This window comes from Natrix helvetica, assembly GCF_964273705.1.
Source record: "Natrix helvetica genome assembly, contig: HAP1_SCAFFOLD_314, whole genome shotgun sequence".
NCBI classification, from domain to species: Eukaryota; Metazoa; Chordata; class Lepidosauria; order Squamata; family Natricidae; genus Natrix; species Natrix helvetica.
In genome coordinates, this window is record NW_028113466.1 from 14,098 (window position 1) to 33,962 (window position 19,865).

General features: G+C 48.6%; 2 protein-coding genes across 3 annotated transcripts; one reads left to right on the forward strand and one right to left on the reverse strand.

The window, feature by feature from the left end:
- Nucleotides 1–3,629: 3,629 nt before the first annotated feature.
- TMEM151A (transmembrane protein 151A) lies at nt 3,630–9,682 on the forward strand (the record flags this gene model as incomplete). 2 transcript variants are annotated; one of them, XR_014173667.1, is made up of 3 exons in its annotated part: nt 3,630–3,722; nt 7,286–8,863; nt 9,651–9,682. XR_014173667.1 is itself a non-coding variant. In XM_081971908.1 (2 exons), the coding sequence occupies 2 exons, from the start codon at nt 3,630–3,632 to the stop codon at nt 8,645–8,647; spliced, it is 1,455 nt and encodes a 484-aa protein (XP_081828034.1). In that variant the 3' UTR covers nt 8,648–8,934. The 2 variants fall into 2 exon arrangements, 1 of the variants encoding a protein (XP_081828034.1); XM_081971908.1 differs by lacking the exon at nt 9,651–9,682 and having other exon boundaries at nt 7,286–8,934.
- A 5,527-nt stretch (nt 9,683–15,209) lies between these two features.
- Nucleotides 15,210–17,295, reverse strand: LOC309382390 (homeobox protein SIX6-like; the record flags this gene model as incomplete). The annotated part of the gene is made up of 2 exons (XM_081971906.1): nt 15,210–16,571; nt 16,933–17,295. The coding sequence occupies 2 exons, from the start codon at nt 17,293–17,295 to the stop codon at nt 16,359–16,361; spliced, it is 576 nt and encodes a 191-aa protein (XP_081828032.1). The 3' UTR covers nt 15,210–16,358.
- Between the last annotated feature and the right edge of the window lie 2,570 nt (nt 17,296–19,865).

Genomic DNA, 19,865 nt, shown 5'->3' on the forward strand with positions numbered 1-19,865 from the left:
GAAGCAACCGCTCCCATTGGCTGCCGCTGTATCCTTTTGGCAGGCTCCGCGCGCTGATTGGCGGACGGTGTATTCCATTTCGCGGAAGGTTCCAAAGGGGCGGAGTTTGGCTCGCCTGGCGTTCTAAGCCCATGGGCGCACGCGCAGAAGGACGTTGGGAGGCGTTCCCGGCAGCTTTGAGGCTGGGTAGAGCAGGGCATGATGGGAGTTGTAGTCTAGCTAGCCTTGCAGGTGGCAAAAATAGGTGGACCTCAACCCCAAGAATTTCCCAGCGTGCTGGCTGCAAAACTCCCAGAGTTCCCCAGCTGGCAGGCTGGCTAGAGAATTCTGGGAGTTGAAGTTCTGCCATCGGAAAAGTGCTGAGGTCAAGGGAAACAACACCCTATTAAAACTGGGTAGAAATCCTATTGTTTTTCAGTTCAGGATGATCTCCCTGGTGGATCTTCAGGGATCAGTTCTGGGGATCAATCTCTGGAAGTCTTTAAGAAGATGTTGGCAGGGGGTTGGACTAGAAGACCTCCAAGGTCCCTTCCAACTCTGCTATTGTATTGTAAAACGCCAGTGGTGGCTGGGGTAATACCTCAAGGGGGTATTTAAAAGACTCCCAACGCCACAGCTCCCCTATGGTGAGCTACCTCGGTCTCACTTTCCCTCAGGGAAATAAGGCAAACGTCTGGGTCCAAAAGAATTTAAACCAAGGCTCGGGTTTTTAGGAGTTAAAATGGTGGAACTAGGCAGAATCTGAGATAATCTCAGCTGTGTCCTGTTCACCCCAGACAAGGAACCGTTAAAAGTAGCTTTAAAAAGAGGAATACAGCTGAGGCAATTTTAACCAGGTGCAGTTAAAAGGGCTAAACTACCACAGGTGAATGTAAGTGTTAAAATTAGCTTAAAGGCAAAATTGCTTCAGTCCCTGCAGGTGACCGGACTTTGTTTAATAAATTTAAACTCTTGGGACCTGAGAAAAGAAATTCTAGCCCAGTTTCAAGTCCTTTAAAGAAAACATGCAGAGGACTATTGTATTGTATTGTATTGATCTCCCTGATGGATCTTCAGGGGATCAGTTCTGGGGATCAATCTCAGTTCAGGATGACCTCCCTGGTGGATCTTCGGGGATCAGTTCTGGGGGTCAATCTCTGGAAGTCTTTAAGAAGATGTTGGATAGCCATCTGTCTGAAACGGTACAGGGTTTCCTGCCTAGGCAGGGGGTTGGACTAGAAGACCTCCAAGGTCCCTTCCAACTCTGCTATTGTATTGTATTGTATTGATCTCCCTGATGGATCTTCAGGGGATCGATTCTGGTGATCAATCTCAGTTCAGGATGGTCTCTCTGGTGGATCTTCAGAGGATCAATCAGTGTGGGTGGGGAGGGGGAATATTTTTTCTGTGCACGTCAGGAACACTTAATGAAGACTTATCAATGAAATGTATTTGTTTTCCCCCCCAAAAAATCCAGTTTGTTATTGTTTAAAAGAGCTTTTAAACTACAACAAACCAGATTTTTTTTAAAATTACATTTTATTGAGGGTTCAGATCGGGCGTTGAGTCATGCCGGCCACATGACCACGGAGACGTCTTCGGACAGCGCTGGCTCTTCGGCTTTGTAACAGAGATGAGCACTGCCCCCTAGAGCCGGGAACAATTAGCACATATGTGGGCAGGGGGGGGGAACCTTTACCTTTATTAATTTAAAAAAATGTTAATAAATATGTTGCTGTATTATTATGATGCAAGGTGCATCGAAGGGTTAACATACCCAGATTGGTTTGGGGCCCTTATACTCGTGGCGTCCCCGGGGAAAGTGCCCATCAGACCCATGTGTTAAGACAGCCCTGGGGCTATTCGAGACCTGGCAGAGGGTACTTCTCTACTGTTGGCAACCCCTGAAGATGACCTAAGAAAAGGCTTTGGAATGGGAGAATTCGGGGGATCCCTACATTTCAAACTTAGTCTGATGGTAGCCCAATATAAACCCAGGTTTTCTTCAGGCCGGTTGCCTCTGCCCCTTCTTTGCAAGCTTCGATGCCATCTTTTACTTTGGGGGGTGGGGAGTTTACTAGAAATAACAGCCTTGGGGGAGGGGGGGCAGGGCTGTCTTAACAGCCTTATGGGCACCGAGCAAAGCAGTGCACTGGGGCCCCTACAGCAACTGCTCACAGGAATCAAAAATGTAAACCTCTCTATATAAAAGCCAAATACCCCTCATGCATCATCACGAAATCTCCAGAAGCGTAAAGCCTACAGACTTGAAATTGGGCACCTATGTTCCTCTTGGCTTCTAGGTGCTCGCTAAGAAAGGATTTTTCAAAATAACCATCTGATCATTAGTTATTTCTTATGTTATTATTAACACACACTGATGCTAAGGAGTTGGAAGTTCTACTCCTCCTCCCCACCTGAAAAGAACTCTGTTCCAACTGCCACTTGGGCGTGGGCGTGGCCAGCGCATGACTGATCTGGCCTGCGGGCTGGGAGTTTAGACATTCTACACCCCCTCCCCACCTGAAAAACGCTCTGATGCTAAGGTGTTAGACTGAGGGAGAGAAGGGGGTAGGAGAGGATCAATGGGGCCAGCCTGAGGGAGAGAAGGGGATAAGATAGGAGAGGCCTCTATGGGGCAATCCTGAGGGAGAAAAGGGGATGGGAAGAGGATCAATGGGGCCAGCCTGAGGGAGAGAAGGGGATAAGCCTGAGGGAGAAAAGGGGATAGGAGAGGCTCAATGGGGCCAGAGTGAGGGAGAGAAGGGGATAAGACAGGAGAGGCCTCTATGGGCCAATCCTGAGGGAGAAAAGGGGATAGGAGCGGATCAATGGGGCCAGCCTGAGGGAGAGAAGGGGATAAGATGGGAGAGGCCTCTATGGGGCAAGCCTGAGGGAGAGAAGGGGAGAGAAGAGGCCCGATCATAACTACTCATTAATTTCCAAATTGTAAGTCTCGATTTATCAAAGCCTGATCACATAGTTTTCGGAGCACGGTTATCCAGCTAGTGGGTGATCAAATCAAAATCTATTTTATTTTTTTGGCACTTCAAAAAAAAAATCGACTTGGGGGCTCCCTATGCTGGTGGGGGCCCAGGCGCAAGTGCCCCTCCTCAGGCCCATGCCTTAAGACAGGGGAGTCTCTTTTGACCCAGGTTTGCATCCCGACGTGCGTGCAGGGGAAAGAAGGGGAGGGACACGTGGGGAAGCAGCCTTCCCTCTGCCTCCCTGCCTGCCGAGTCATCGGGGCCGAAAGAAAGCGAACGAGCGGGGCAAAGCAGGGCGACTAAGCTCTCAGCGGAGCGTCGCCAAGCAAAGCAGAGCATCTTCCTTTAAGACTGCGGGACGGTCCAGGGCAACCGGGATCGGGGCTGGGGGCTGGGCCTGGGGGAGGGAGGGGAGCTCCGGGCTTTGTGCTTCCCAGCCCCGCCGTGGAGGGCGGAGCCGCCGCTGCCCCCGCCGCCAAAAGTCCACGGGCGTCCGGGGCAGGTGGGCGCCCAGGCAAGGCGCGCAACGGTGCCTCGTCTCCCATGCCCCGTTGCGGGGACTGCGGGGGGCGGCACAGCTTGAACCGCTGCGGGGCCGGGCAGCCCCGAGCCCGAGCCTAAGATGCGGCCGGGCCGCCGTCTTGGGGGCGTCACGCGTGAAGGATGCCAGGAGTGGGGGCAGAAGACGGCGGGCAGCAGCCGGGTGCCGGGGAGCTGCCCACGCTCACCCCGGCTGGGGGACCCCCTCGGGAAGAGGTAAGGCCAACCTGCGTGGGTGGGTGGGTGGGTGAAATAGTGGGGGAGAGAAAGGAAGGAGAAAGGGAAAAGAAAGGAAGGGCAGGGAAGGATAGAAAAGAAAAAAGGGAAAGAGGAGAGGAAAGGAAGAGAAGGGAAGGATGGAAAAGAAAAAGAAGGGAAGGGTAAAAAAGAAAAAGAAGGGAAGGATAGAAAAGAAAAAAGGGGAAGAAGGGAAGGATAGAAAAGAAAAAATGGAAGAAGGAAAGGAAGGGGAGGATAGAAAAGAAAAAAGAAGGGGAGGAAAGGAAAGGAAAGGAAGAACGGAAGGAAGGGAGGGGAAGAAGGGAAGGAAAAGAAGAAAAGGCACCCAAGAAGAACGAAAGGAAAGAAGGAAAGACATTTAAAAAAAACAACACCGAAGCGCTTTTGCGCTGCGCCCTGAGCGCACCGCTTGGAGACGAGTCCCCCTCTCCAAACGGCGCCTCCAAAATCCGGGGTTTTCTGGGTTTGGGGGCCGATGCCAGCTTTCGAGGTTTGAAAGCCGGGGTTCAGGCCTCTGTTTTCGGTCCTCCCCCCCCTTATTTTTTTCCCTAACCGGGGAGGAGGGGCATCAGCTGGGGGGGGGGGGAGAAACAGGAGTGATTTTGCTGCAGGGAACACGTATCCCTTTGTGCATTCATTATTAATAGCTCTACGGGGTTTAAAAATAAACCTGGGTGTGGGGGGGGGTCCATCGGTGCGGGGGGAGGAGGAGAAAGGTGGCAGCTAAGGGTGGGCTCTTTTTCTGGTCCCTTGCATCCTCCTCGCCCCCTTATAAGACTCCCTCTTTTAAAGCAAACTGGGGAGGGGTTCCCTCCATTTGCAAGCGGGCGCCCGCCGTGCGTAAAACTGGCACCCAGCTTTTCTCGGGATTCCCGGGGAGTGGGGAGAAAGGGGGAAGGGGACCTGCAGGGAAGCGGCGTGTTTTGCGACCGGCTGGTGTGTGTCTCTGTGTGTGTGTGTGTGTGCGTGCGTGGAAGGGAGGGCACGCGTGAAGTTCTGCATTGCACCACACAGCCCGCCCGGCCGCGTCCTTCGCCTCTCCGCTTTGGTGCGCTTGGCGGCTCGGTCTCAACGAAGGAACAAAAGCAGGCTCAGGGCTTTGGTGGCGGTGGGTGGGGGGGAAGGGTTGTTTTTGGGGAGGGGGCTAAAGGGGGTGCTGGAAATCAACCCCCCCCTCTTTTCACCACCTCTGGCATTTTTTTATTTAAAGCTGCAGGGTGGGAAAAAAACCACCAATATTTCTTTTTTTCCCCACCCTCCCCGGTCTGAAAAAAGCCTTAGGACCCTTAGGGTCTCCCCCAGTAAAGGAGACCCATCTGCAGCCTGGCTGGCAGGGGATGAAGGGAGGTGTAGTAGTTCAGCCTTTCTTACCAGGTTGGTAACAAGAGAAGACTTTTGGGACAAAAAGGCTGGGCCATTTCTCTCAAGACTGATATTGGGGAGGAGGGGAAGGGGAGGCATTTGGGGAGAGGAGGGGGGGGGGAGTTGGCAGACAAGCAACTTGGCAATTGCCAGGGTTGAGAATCACTGCCCCCCCATCCCCCAGGGACTCCCCCCCCCCAAAAAAAATGTCAAAACGAAGAAAGGTGAGTTGGGTGGATAAAAGAGCCCCCACAGTAGCATCTGGGACTGTCTTGCGTTCTTTCCTTGGAGTGCATTAAGGCAAAGAGGGTGTCAGATTGGAAACCCCCCTCCCCATGCTTTTAATAAATAAATAAATAACTCCCCCCACCCCCATCTTAAAAGCCATTTGCTGTTGGCAGCCTCCCAAAATAATCCCTTTGCAATGCTCTGGGGAGATGTGAAAGGAGTGGGGATGATGGAAGAGGTGCGTTTGTGTGTGTGTGTGTGTGTGTGTGTGTGTTTGTGTGTGTGTAAAAATGATGGGACTCCTTCCCAGCTGCCCCCAGCCCAATTCACCCCGAAGCTGGGCCTGCTTTAGTTTCTTTTATTCTTTATTCCCTACGTTGGTTTCTAGAGTAGTTTCAACCCTGAAATAACCCTGAAATTAAACAGTAAAACTTATGCTCAAAACAAAGAGTGTGGAATTAAATAGTTGGAATTCCCTTGGACATTCTCTCTCTCTTTCTTTTCTTCTTTCTTTCTCTTTTTTATCTGTGTCTTCTCTTTCACCCTCTATCTCTATTTCACTGTCTTTTTTCTGTCTCTTTCTTTGTCTCTCTCTTTCTCTTTCTGTCGCTCTTTGTTCTGTTTCTGTTTTCTCTCTTTTTCTCCCTTTCCTTTTCCCTCTTTTCTCTCTCCCTTTTTATCTGTCTTTCTTTTTCACCCTCTTTCTCTTTATCTATTTCGCTGTCTTTCTTTTCTCTCTGTCTGTTTCTTTCTTTGTCTCTCTCTCTCCTTCTTCCTGTTTTCTCTATCTCTTTTTCTCTTTCCTTTTCCCTCTTTTCTCTCTCGCTCTCTTTTTTATCTGTCTCTTACCCTTTTCCCTTTATCTCTATTTCTCTCTCTTTCTTTTCCTTTCTTTGTATCTCTTTCTTTCATCCTCTTTCTCTCTCTTTCTTTGTTTCTTTCTTTCCTTCTGTCTCTCTCTCTCTCTCCCCCAGCTAGAGGCGGGGATACTTCCAGGAAGTTAAATACAGCCTATTTCTAACCCTTTCACTCAAGCTTGCTTACCGCTAGATATGTTATATGGCAGGTGGTCCCAGCGAAATGGAACCTCCCTGTACCGAAGCAGTCTATCCTGGCTGTGGGGAAGCAGACCATCGAGCTCCTCGCGAGTGCCTTTCGGCTTCTGTGGGAAACAGATGCTGAGGCTTATTTTGTCTGGCTTCAACGTCCTGTTTATATTCCCCAAATGTGGCCTCGTTAATGTCTGGACTCCAGTGCGAAGGGCGCGATGTGTGTCTGAAAGCACAATTGCAGGGTGTCTGGCCTGTTAGACCCAAACTGGTTGTTAAGTCGGGGAGCGGGGAGGAGGGGGGCGCCTTCTGTGATCCTGGAATATGGAAAGGCCGAGGAAATTGGCAGCATTTCAAGGGTTCAATTTTGCACGCCGTTTAGTTTGCTCTCTGGGTTAGAAACACCGGGGCGGGGGGACTGTGAAATGGAATGAAGGTTAGCAGCTAGTCCTCGACTTACAACGGTTCGCTTAGCAACCATTTGAAGTGACAACAATGGCACTGAAAAAAGTGACCTACAACCATTTTGGTTTTTTTTTTAGCACTGCGGTATCCCCGAGATTTACATTTGGAGACTGGACCATGGACTTGCATGTACGACGGTCGCGGTGTCCCTGGGTCACGTGATTTCCCTCTTTTTGCGACCTTCCGGAAAGGGGAAATCAGATTCACTTAACTCCCCCGGGGGACGCATTTAACAAACGCGGCAATTCGCTTAACAAAGGGGCCGAGGAAAGTTGTACATTTCAACAATTGATGGGACCGTAAATTTGCAACCGTACGCCGAGGACTACCTGTACTAGTTTGGCGGTGGTGGGGTGTGATCTCAGATCTTTCTGGGAAGGGGCAGGTCTGTAACCTTCTTCCCTACTCTCTTCTCTTTCCCTTTCTCTCTTGCAGCAACGTCCTCTCAAACAGTCTCTGAGCAGCTCGCTCTGCCGGGAGTCCCACTGGAAATGTCTGGTGCTCACCCTCCTAATGTTCGGCTGCTTCGGCGTCATGGCCTGGTGCCGTCTCTCGACGGTGACCCGCCTGAACTACGACAGCTCCTACCGAGGGGCGTCGCTGGTGTATCATGACAGCCCGTGCTCCAACGGCTACATCTACATCCCGCTGGCGTTCCTGGGCATGTTGTATGTGGTGTACCTGGTGGAGTGCTGGCACCGATTCGCCAAGGGGCAGACGCAGTATCGGGTGGACACGGCGAGCGTCTACGACAAAGTCCAGCGGATGCAGCAGGCCACGCCCTGCATCTGGTGGAAGGCCGTCAGCTACCACTACATCCGCCGCACGAGGCAGGTGACGCGTTATCGCAACGGGGACGCTTACACGACCACCCAGGTGTACCACGAGCGCGTCAACACCCACGTCTCAGAGACAGAGTTTGACTACTCGGGCCACGGGGTGAAGGACGTCTCCAAGGAACTGTTGGGCCTCTCGGATTACCCCGTGACCAAACTCCGCTTTACGAAATGCTTCAGTTTTGCCTCAGGGGAGGCAGAAGCTGCGTATCTGACTCAAAGGGCCCGGTTTTTCGGGGAAAACGAGGGTTTGGACGACTACATGGAGGCCCGCGAAGGGATGCACCTCAAAAACGTGGACTTTAAGGAACACATGTTAGTCTTCCCAGATCCAGGGCGTCCACCGTGGTACACCCGCCGGGGTGTCTTCTGGCTGGCCTCTTTCCTCCTGCTATCCTGGCCGCTGAGAGTTTTGTCCGAATACCGTACAGCCAACGTACATTATCACGTTGAGAAACTCTTCGGGGCAGACGATGGGCCCAGCCCGCTGGATGCCGCGGGGACTTACGGCCGTCGAATCTCGCGCGTCAACACAGTGGACATGACCGAACTGGAATGGCACATCCGTTCCAACCAGCAGCTGGTGCCCAGCTACTCCGAGGCCGTGTTGATGGACACCACGACGGTGGCAGGCGCGGCGTACCTCCGCAGCTGCCAACGCTGTCGCCGGACTGTCAGCAGCAATTCCCTGCCCTCGCGGGGGACTCGGGCCCTCTACGCACGCTTGCCGTTCAGCTGCAGCCGCTTCTCGCTGAGCGGCGCCCGGCGATGCGGGGGGATTCTCCGGAGCCTGAGTGGAAGTCAGGTGGGCAGCAACATCGAGACGGAGCCGTTGGAGAGCCCCCCGTGCTACCAGGATGCGTTGTACTTTCCCGTGTTGATTGTGCACGGAGGGGAGGGCTGCGAGCGCAATGGGCACAGGCCGGGGCTGGCAGGGAGGGGGCAAGGGACCCCCCTGTGACCTGGGAGGGAGGAGAGGGATAGTGGAAACTTAGGTTCCCTGGCAGAAACGCAGAACACAACGTCTCTGGCTTGTTTGTCCGAGCCACGATCGAAACCCATTAACCCAGCTGCAAGGCTCTTTGGCCGACATTCCAGTCTTCTAAGGAAGTCCGTGTGGGGAGGGAGGCCCATTAAGCCCAGGTTCAGATATGGGATTCTTTTGCTCAACTCTTTGGTAGAGGGAAGGAAGGAAGGAAGGAATAGAGAGGGATGGAAGAAAGAAAAAGAAAGGAAGGAAGGAAGGGATGGAGGACGGAAGAAAGAAGAAAGAAAGAAAGAAGAAAGAAAGAAAGAAAGAAAGAAAGAAAGAAAGAAAGAAAGGCAGTAAAGAGGGCAGGAAGGAATAGAGAAAGAAGGAAGGAAGGAATAGAGGGATGAAAGGAAGGAAGGAATAAAGAGGGAAGGAAGGAATAGAGAGGGCAGGAAGGAAGGAATAGAAAGGGATGTAGGAAAGGAAGAAAGGGAGTAAAGAGGGCAGGAAGGAATAGAGAAAGAAGGAAGGAATGGAGGGATGGAAGCAAGGAAGGAGTAAAGAGGGCAGGAAGGAATAGAGAGGGATGGAAGGAAGAAAGAAAGAAGGAAAGGAGGGAGTAAAGAGGGCAGGAAGCAATAGAGAAAGGAAAGAAGGAATAGAGGGATGGAAGAAAGGAAGGAATAAAGAGGGAAGGAAGGAATAGAGTGATGGAAGCAAGTAAGGAGTAAAGGGCAGGAAAGAAGGAATAGAGGGATGGAAGAAAAAGAAGGAATTAAGAGGGAAGGAAGGAATAGAGGGATGGAAGAAAAGGAAGGAATAGAGAAGGAATGAAGGAATAGAGAGGGAAGAAAAAAAGCAAGAAAAGAAGAAGGAATAGAGAGGCAAGAAAAAAGGAAAATAGAAAGGGAAAGAAGGAATGGAGAGGAAGGAAGGAAGGAGTAAAGATGGCAGGAAGGAATAGAGAGGGAAGAAAAGGAAGGAAGAATAGAGAGATGGAAGGAAGGAATAGAGAGGGATGGAAGGAAGGAAGTAAAGAGAGAAGGAAGGAATAGAGAGGGGGGGAAAGAAAAGAAGAAAAGAAAAGAAAAGGAATAGAGAGGAAAGAAAAAAAGGAAAATAAAAAGGGAAGGAAGGAAAGAGTAAAGAGGGAAGGAGGAAAAAAGCAAGAAATGAAGGGGGAAAAGGAAGGAAGTCCCAGATTTTCAGAAAACACAAGTTTTCAAGTCAGTATTCTAATACAGAATTCTTTGGCTGAACTCTTCACTCGAAGAACGAAGGAAAGAAAAAAAAGAAAGAATCCTGGAGGAATGTGAGCGTGTTTCCCACAAGGGCTCAGGAACATTAAAAAGAAAGAAAGAAGGAAAGAACAGAAATGGCGTTTAAGCGGGGAAGATCAAAGGCTCAGCCCGATGGAAACACAGACTAACAGAGTTGGGAAGGGGACCTTGGAGGTCCTCTAGTCCAGCCCGCAACTTCTCCATTGTTCCTTTAGGTCCCGCTCACCCCGTTGCAGCCAGTCATGAGAGCGAAACCTGCGCTCAGAAAGTTGGGTCACTAAGAAGGGCTTGAAGCCGTCCTACTTGGGCGTTAAGGACCCTGGAGGAAGGGAGACCACTCAGCGAAGCTCGAGACGGAGCGATAATCTTTTTAATCCTCAGCGCTGGCAGAAACCCCAAATTTTTTTAAAAAAATCCCCCTCTCCCCCCCAGAGCCAGCCTCGCTTCCCTCCCAGATAAGAGGAGGAAGCATACGGGTAGTTTATTAGGCACTAAGAGGGATCGATTGAGCCTCCTTGCCTAGGAGCAGTCTACCTTGAACCTGAGGGACAGCGAGGGGAGGGGAGGGGTGGATGGGAGGTTTATTGCTGGTCTCCTCCCAGTTTTTTCCTTTGCAATTTATGATGAAGTTGAGGCTGCTTTAAATATCCAGTTTAAAAAGAATGAATGAATGAATAAGAATTTCTATAAGTGATCCGTGAACTGAGAAAGGAGGACGAACAGCCGACGGTCCGATCAAACCAACATCTGAATGAACAAACCTAGATGCGTGAATATCCGTCGTATCAAGGAGGGAGAGAGGGAGGGAGAGCAGTTGAGGAAGAACAGAAGCAGTCCTCGTTTAGTGACCAAAATGGGACAGGCAATTCGGTCTTTAAGCAAAGTAATCCCTCCGTTGAAATTATTTTATTAATTCATGTGTTTATTCGTTTATATGGTGCTTATGACACTATCCAGAATGACTCCCTCTCTTTCTCTCACTATCTCTTTCTTTCTCTTTCTTTCTTCCTCCCTCTCTTTCTCTCTCTTTCTCACACCCTCTTTTTCTCTCACTTTCTTTCATTTTCTCTTTCCTCTCCCTCTCTCTTTTTCGTTCTCTTTTTCTCTCTCCCTCTTCTTCTCTTTCTTTCTCTTTCTCTTTTTCTTCCTCTCTCTCTATTTCTCTTTTTTCACTTTTTCTTTCTCTCTCTTTCTCACTCCTTCACTCCCTCTTTCTCTCTTTTTCTCTCTTTTTCTCTCTCCCTCTTTCTCCTTCTCTCTTTTTCTTTCTTTTTCTCTCTTTATATCTCTTTCTTTTCTGTCTTTTTCTCACTCCCTCTTTCTCCCTCTCTCTCTCCCTCTTTCTCTCTTTCTCTTTCTCTCTCTCTCTTTCTGTGTGTATATAAATATCACATATTTGCAGCTTTCAATCGTTTGTCAGACCTAGGAAGATTGTAAAGGCGAGGAGAGGTTGCAAATGACGACATGATGGCAAGGCAGTCACTAAACGAGGAGTGCCTGTGGGTGCCATTTCCTCTCTGCTAGAAGTTAAGGCTCACCCACTCCTTTATTAGAGTCAGGGTCTCCTTGATCCTGTGGATTAAGGTGGGCTTTGCCAAATGTTGACAATGTAAGATTTTTTTTTTTAAAAAAATACAGGTAGTTCTCGACTTACGACCAGAATTGGGAGCAGAATTTCCCATCGTTAAGCGAATCTGGAATCAGGACAGTGTCACCGTCGTAAATTCGAGTCAGTTGCCAAACTCCTGAATTTCAGTCATAAGTGTGAAAAATTATCCTCAGTTCTTTTTAGCGCCATCGTAACTTTGAACGGTCACTGAACGAGCCATCGTAAGTCAAGGACTGCCTATAGGGAGTCACAAGGTCTCCAGATAAGGGCTAAGCATGGTCAAGCCTTTCCCCTTGTGCCTAACCTCAAGAACGGTGATACACAACTGTGTGTTCACAACTGTGTGCACAACAAGCCTATCGGGGGGCGGCCAAGCTGCTGCGTTCACACAATGGTCCAGTTTTTTCTTTCCTCGCTTAGCGTCAAACCCCGACGCCATCTCTTCAGGCATGCAGACGTTGAATCTCCTGCACAAAGCCGGCGAACGGATCGACTCGGTCCCCACAACAAATGTGTGAATTGGTTCAGAAGCGTTCCGGGCCCACCAATGGTAAGACTTTGTTCCCGGCCCTGGGGATCATCTGGCCAATACCAGATCCCTTGATCCCTTCTCCTGTTCAAAAATGGCTGACCGATCCCCCACCGAGCTGCCTCTGAAGGAGACCTTTTCCTTCTTTTGCTCTGAGAAAAAAATATCAGAACTTGTTCTGTCTTTCGGCTGAGCTGTTTTTCGGCCTTGATTGTTTCCCGTCTCGTCTGTCGAGCATGGAAAAGGGGATTTGATCTGGGAGAAACAGAGATCACTTCTGTGGCGTTTGGGGAGGGGAGATCCGCCTGCTAGAATGGGGAAGGGACCCTGCATTTTCGGTCTAACTGTGGTGCGAAATAATACAGCGAATCCTCCCCTTGCGACTGTAACCACACCCACAATTTATGCTGCTAAGCGAGACGTTTCTTAAGCGAGTTTCACTCCCTTGTGCGACTTTCCTCGCCACCGTTGTTAAGTGAACCCCCTGCAGTTCTTAAATCAGGAATGTGGTTGTTAAGCGAATGCGACTTCCCTGGACTGGGCTGGTCGCAAAAGGGGAACACGGGGGCACTGCCGCCGTCATACATGCGAATCAGTCGCTAAGCACCTGAATGTAAACCCCTGACCGCGGGGGATGCTGCACCTGTCGTAAGTGTGAAAAACGGTCATCGGTGCCGTCGTACCTTTGAATGATCGCTAAGTGGAGGATTCTTTGAATTTGATTTGTTCGCACGGCTCGGAGGACAAGAGGGATGCTCGCTAAACGAGTAAAAAGGAAAGAGATATTCTGGTCCCTCCTTTTTTCAAATTTTTGGGGCACCGTTTCGAATCTCGGTGACCGAACCATAGGGGGAGGGGCAATCGAAGTGGGGAGGACAAGCCAAAGCCCACCCACCATTGTCAAAATAAAAGGATTTCAAATCCCCCCTCGGCTGCTTCTTTGGTGTGTCTTTAACGTGGTGGGGGAATACAAGGGGTCCTCGGCTTAACGACCACAATTGGGAGCTGGTATCTCCCTTGCCAAGCGAGGTGGTATCATTATTTAATGACGCCACAATAATCCCTTGCGGGTGGGGGTGGAATCTGGCCAACTGAACAGAGCTGAGGGCTTATTGGCCGGATGCCTTTCCTGTTGCCAGAACAGAGTTTTTTCCCACCCCAGCAAAAATATATTCCCATCGTGCCCAGAGAAAGAAATATCTGCCCGTACCTAGGACTGATCATCATGGTTGCCCATATCACCCAGCAAATAATACGGTTCAAATCGACATTTGATGGAAGAGAAACAATTCGTTTCGCGACGAGTTTTAATCGGAGGACGGTCTCCAAATCCGGCCGGGGGATTGGGGGTGGGAGGAGGCTTGGGCTTCCCCCCCAAATTCTAACCGTGGAGAGAAAAGCGTGCAAGGAGAAAGCGTGCCAAAAAGAAAGCGCAAAGAAGAAAAGAGCATTGCGGAATACAATGCGCGATGCTTATTATTGATAATGGAAGTCGGGGGGGAAACAAAACAGCCGTCACTCTATAATTGATTCTCGCCGCAGCCGGAGGACACATCGCCCGCGACGAGCAGATGGGCCCAGTTATTTGGAAATAAGTAGTTTTCCCCTCAGATGGTGGCCACGGGGGAGCTGGTGCTGCGATCCTCCGAGGCCTCCCGAGCATCCTTTCTTCCCGGGATGGTTGCCATGGCGACGGTTGCAAAGCAACGGCAAGGCGGAGGCGGACAGCTGGGGACCAAAGATGGTTTCTTAGCGTCGTTCTTTCAGGAACTCCGGGACGTTTCGTTCCTCTGAAAACCATGGTTGAAACTTGGCCCCAGGATGCTTTTGCAATTTTGGCAGCGTCTCCCATCCAAAAATCAGTCTGCTCTAGCCCTGCTTAGCTCTAATTTTTAATTTTTAATTTTATTGGCAAGGGGATGCAATAAATCCAGGCTGAAATGCGTCCGGAGGAAGGTGAATTTCACATTTTTTTCGAATAAAAATATAGTGTCCGTTCCCAGGGGATTTTGCTTTCAGCTTTAGGGGGAGGGGGAAAGGGATGAATGTGTCAGAATAATAAGCGGAGGTGAGTAATGGAGACCCGCGCTTGGCCCTTCTGGGAAAAGGGACGGGGTTGGTCTCTTATGGAGCAAAATTGCAGAGGAGATCCCGGTGCTAAAAGCTTTAGCGGAGGATTAGCGTTCCTGAGATCATCTCTAGGGGATGATACCGAAGGTGAGAGGGGATCAGAACGGAAATCATAATTAAGCTTGGTTTCTAAATTTTCTGATCTGCTAAGCACCTCCTCCTGCATCTTTGAGACAGAGAGGGGCGGTGCCTAGCTTTGATTATTTATATGTTTTTCCTTCCTCCCTCCCTCCCTCCCTCCCTCCCTCCCTCCCTCCTTCCCTTCTTACCTGCCTGCCTTGCTTCCTTCCCCCTGTCTGTCATCTATCTCTGTCTATCGCTTCCTCCCTCCCTCCCTTCCTTAGCTACCTACCTACGTACCTCCTGTATATGTGTTTCTTTGTCTATCTTATCATCTACATTATCTGTCTCCTTCCTGTTTCCTCCCTCCCTCCCTCATCTCTCTGTCTATATCTTTTTTCTTTCTTTCTTCCCTCTCTCCCTCCCTTCCTTGCCTACCTACCTACATCTATCTACCTCATCTATCATCCCTAGCTAGCTAGCTATTGTCTGTCTGTCTGTCTGTCTGTCTGTCTGTCTGTCTGTCTGTCTATCTATCTATCTATCTATCATCTATCTATCTATCTATCTTTCTATCTATCTTCTATCCATTCTATCTATCATCTATCTATCTCTATTATCCATCCTAGCTATTTCTTTCTATCTATCTATCTATCTATCTATCTATCTATCTATCTATCTATCTATCTATCTATCCAATCTTTCTATCTATCTATCCATTCTATCTATCTATCCATCCATCCATCCATCCATCCATCCATCTATCATCTATCTATCTATCTATCTATCTATCTATCATCTATCTATCTATCATCTATCTATCCATTCTATCTGTCTATCTATCTATCTATCTATCTATCTATCTATCTATCCATCCATCCATCCATCCATCCATCCATCCATCTATCTATCTCTTTTATCCATCCTAGCTATTTCTATCTATCTATCTATCTATCTATCTATCTATCTATCTATCTATCTATCTATCTATCTATCTATCTATCTATCATCTATCTATCTACCTACCTACCTACCTACCTACCTACCTACCTACCTATCTAACTAGCTACCTAGCTATCAGTCTCTCTCTGTCTCTGTCTCTGTCTCTCTCTCTGTCTCTGTCTCTGTCTCTCTCTCTCTGCCAAGGTGGCCCAGTGGTTTGAGTGCAGCACTGCAGGCTACTTCAGCTGACTGCTAGCTGTAATTCATCAGTTCAAATTTCACTGGCTCAAGGTTGACTTAGCCTTCCATCCTTCCAAGGGGGGTCCAATGACCAGATTGTTGGGGGGCAAAAGGCTGACTCTGTAAAACCGCTTAGAGGGGCCTGTAAAAGTACTGCGAAGCGGTATATAAGTCTAAGGGCTATTTCTATTTCTAACTAGCTAGCCATCATCCATCCATCCATCCACCCATCCGCCCACCCACCTATATCTATCATCTCTATTCCTCTCTCCCTCCATCTTTCTCTCCTCTCTCTCATCTCCCAGCCTGATGTTCTTATATATATAGCCAGCAGCAGATTTAACCCTTACACCTCCTCCTCCAACTCATTTTCACCCTTATAGTCCAGTCTTAAATCTTTCAACGTGGGAATAACATTCCCGCCTGCTAACCAGGAATGCTGGCTCCTCCTGGAAGAGAAGAACTAACTTCTAGCTCTGATCAAAGCCGGTATGAAAAAAAAATAGATTCCTTTTGTCAAGCCGAAGAATTGGAAATAAAAGTTTTTCAACTATTCCTCGAAATTCTTTCCGTGACATTCCCGGATGATGGATCATTGAATCCAAACTGTTTGCTGTTGTTGTTTTAAGTGCTCCTTGAGTGTATTTAAATTGATCATTCAAGGTTGGATCAGAAATCAGACCGGGGATTGCTCAGCCAGAGATCTGGTTGATTCCAATAAACAAACCGTTTGGTAGAATTGATTCAAGTAGATTCACCCATGGTTTTCATTCGATCGACTTAGCAAAGTCTCCAAATAGATCTCTGGTATGTTTTCCTTTCTTTCTTCTGCCGTTTTTTTCTTTTCCTTTTATAATTTCACATGTTTTTTCTTCCCCTTTTCTTCCTTTCTTGCACTCGGCTTAATATTTAAATGTGGGGGGATCGTCTCCCCATCTCGCCCCTCGTCCGGGGACGGCTGTGCTTGGCAGAGGCCGCCCGATCTCTCTGCCGACGGTTTTTAAACCAATTGCCGACCTGGGTGGAGGTGAGCCCGGTGGTCTGGGCCAGGTGCCTTTTTTGGGAAGGATTTGGGTAAGGGTCTTGCAGGTAACACTCTCTCAACAGTTTTTGGATCTTTTCCTAAGCGAAGAAGAAGAGAACGCTGTTCACTATTTTAGGACAAATCAATTGAGTTGCAGGAAGGTTTTAAATTTCACAAGGGGTGGGGAAGCTATTATTATTGCAATAAATCGAATAAATACGTCCTCGACTCCCAGAATCCCCCAGCCAGCATTGGAGGACTTCAACTCCCAGAATCCCCCAGCCAGCAAGTTTTAAGATGGCTGGACTTCAACTCCCAGAATTCCATCCATGCTGACTGGGGAATTCTGGGAGTTGAAGTCCACCCTTCCAAGTGGCTAAGACACTTTGGGGATACAGAAAACAAATCAGGATATTTTTCAAAATGGAAAAATGTCACCTTCATCCGAAGGCCGCTTACCTTGATCCGGTTGGCTTTCTGTTTGCCGTATTGCGCTGAGGTTCCTGGCAGGTGAGAGCCAGTTCTCCAGACAGGTGAGCTTTGGGATGGAAATCCAAGCAAGTGGTCTCCAAGATGGGTCGATCTGGGATCCCCCAAGGGCTGGGAGCCCATCAGGCTGGCCAGGGCTATTTCCCAGAGGCCCGGTGGGCGCAGGATCTCCATCCCATGATCCCTGGTGTGGGGACATCTCAAGCGTTGGAGATGGTCCAAGGTGAGTGATGGCGGCAGAGCCCAGAGGAAACGGGACAGGTGCTCGAACGAGCCACTCTCCTGCAGAGCTTTGCAGATGAGGGCGACCTGCGAGGGGGAAAAGAGGGCCATGTCTGGGGACGATGGGTGGGGTGGTCAAAGGAGAAATGGGGGGAAAAAAACAACCAAGATGGCTGAAGGGGCAAACGGTCTTCTTCTCCGATGCAGAGAATTCTCAAAAGGACAACAGGGAAAAGGCAGGCCAGGTAGAGTGATGGAATATCAGAGTTGGAGGAGACCTTGGAGGTCTTCTAGTCCAACCCCCCCCCCCTCAAGAAAGAGACCTTATGCCATTACAGAAAAATGGTTGACTAATCTCTTCTTGAAAATCTCCAGTGATGGGGAGGGAAAAAGGAAGGAAGGAAGGAAGGAAGGAAGGAAGGAAGGAAGGAAGGAAGGAAGGAAGGAAGGAAGGAAGGAAGCCACCTATAAGCATCACATATCTATCTATGTCTATTTTGTCGGGCCATGTAAGCTACCAGAAAATATGATACGGGGCAAGCTCGAATGATAAAACAGTGCTAAATAAAATTAGGGGGTGAAAAATAAATAATAATTGAGCGACATTCGCAGACTCTGTAATTTTTGCCCTCTCCTTTTGAGTTAATAACTGGAGCAAAAAGGGGAAAAACTGATGACATCCTCAGCTATTGGATGTCCTTTTTTTATTGATTTATTCTGGCCAAAGTGGACAGGAATTCCCCTGGTCTCAACGTACTGAGAACAAATGAGAAATCAAAGCCCGTTTTCCCTGCTCTAACCGGTCCCTCTAGAAATTAAAAACCCGTATAAAAAAAGGGGCCGCCAGAGACCACGCTAAAATTTTAATTCAAAGAGGAGCGTCGAATTGCGTTTTGTTAATTTTTTGTTAATTTTGTTAATTTTTGTTAATTAATTCCCCCCCCCCCCGAGGTTTCGGCTCCTTTAAAAAAAAAACCCATTGTAAGGTTAGTTTAATCCTCTTACCTGATTTTAAAAACTTATTTGTTTTTTAGGCTGGCAGGAAGAACTCCGAAAGTTGGGTATTGAAGCATTTTGTTGGCCTCTGGTGGAAATATATATATTTATATGTTATATATGTTTTTCTGTTTTTTTTCTGTTCTAACCTGTTCTCCCCGAAGTGCCGTGGTTTAGCTGCCCGATTAACGTAGCTAATCCGCCTTTGGGAGAGTTTTAAACAGCTCAGAAAGGATATTCCATCTCCAACAGCTTCTTAGGCAGGTGGGGTGGAGAAGATCAGTCCTAAAGGCAGAGAGAATTTTTTTTTGGGGGGGGGAGGTCTCTGGGATGCCACTCACCCCCATTGCAATCTCAAGGTTGCTTTTTTCCCTCCGACGAGGACTGGAATAATGGAATAGAATAACAGAGTCGGAAGGGGCCTGGGAGGTCTTCTAGTCCAACCCCCTGCTCAGGAAGGAGGAGAAGTGCTATATCGCACTTCAGATAAATGGTTCTCCAATCTCTCCTTGAAAAACATGAATGATGGAGAAGGAAGGAAAGAAGGAAGGAAGGGAGGGAGGGAAGGTTCATTCCTACCTACCTTCCTTCCTTCCTTCCTACATTCCTTCCTTCCCTCCTCCCTCCTTTTTTTCCTTTCCTTTCCTTTCCTGTCCTCCCTCTTTTTTCACACACATTTCCTTCCTTCCTACCTACATTCCTACATTCCCTCCTCCCTCCCTTTTCTCCTTTCCTCTCCTTACCTGTCCTCCCTCTTTTTTCACACATTTCCTTCCTTCCTTCCTTCCGTCCGTCCGTCCGTCCATCCTCAGGCAGGGAGCAAAACCTTCAGGCCCAACCCTGTTTTCCCCACCCTCAAAAGCACTTACCTCTTGGCAAGACTCACTGTGCAATGTCCTCCTCCCTGAATCAGAATCGGAAGAAAATCCCAAGAATCAGATAGACTGTGCTGGCCTTGAATGCTCGGCGTGCTTTAAAGAGCCCATCAGAGCAAGCCCTCCACGCAAGCAACAATGGACGCAGCAAAAACAAGGGAACCCAGAGTCCCCTTCCCCGCAATCTGCGAATAACTGCCCCCCACCCCCAAGTAATGGCCAATTTTGCTCATATTTTGCAACAGCCCCACTTAATAATACCTTGTGTTAAGTGTATAATCAGCAGTGGATTCTAATTGGCCTTGTCACTAATCCTGAAGATCCTCTTAGGGCTGAGCCTCAACTCGGTCGGGAGAGGGCTTGGACGCAGCTTGGAAGAGATTTTGGTGGGGACCTCAACTACCCCCATGGTCTAGGAAGGAAAGAGGGGACACGGGACCCCTAAGGCTCTTCCTGCAAAGAGAAAAGCCGGCCCGCCGTTTCTAAACTCTTCCTTTTCAATCGGAAGTCCCAAATTGCCCTGTTGAAATTTGGCAAAAGAGGGGCCTGGACTAGAAAGATTATTAAACAGATTATTAGACAGATTAGATGATAGATAGATAGATAGATAGATAGATAGATAGATAGATAGATAGATAGATAGATAGATAGATGATAGATAGATATGATATACATAGATAGATAGATAGATAGATAGATAGATGACAGATGATAGATAGATAGATTGATAGATAGATGAGATAGATGATAGATAGATAGATGATAGATAGATAGATAATAGATGATAGATAGATAGATGATAGATAGATA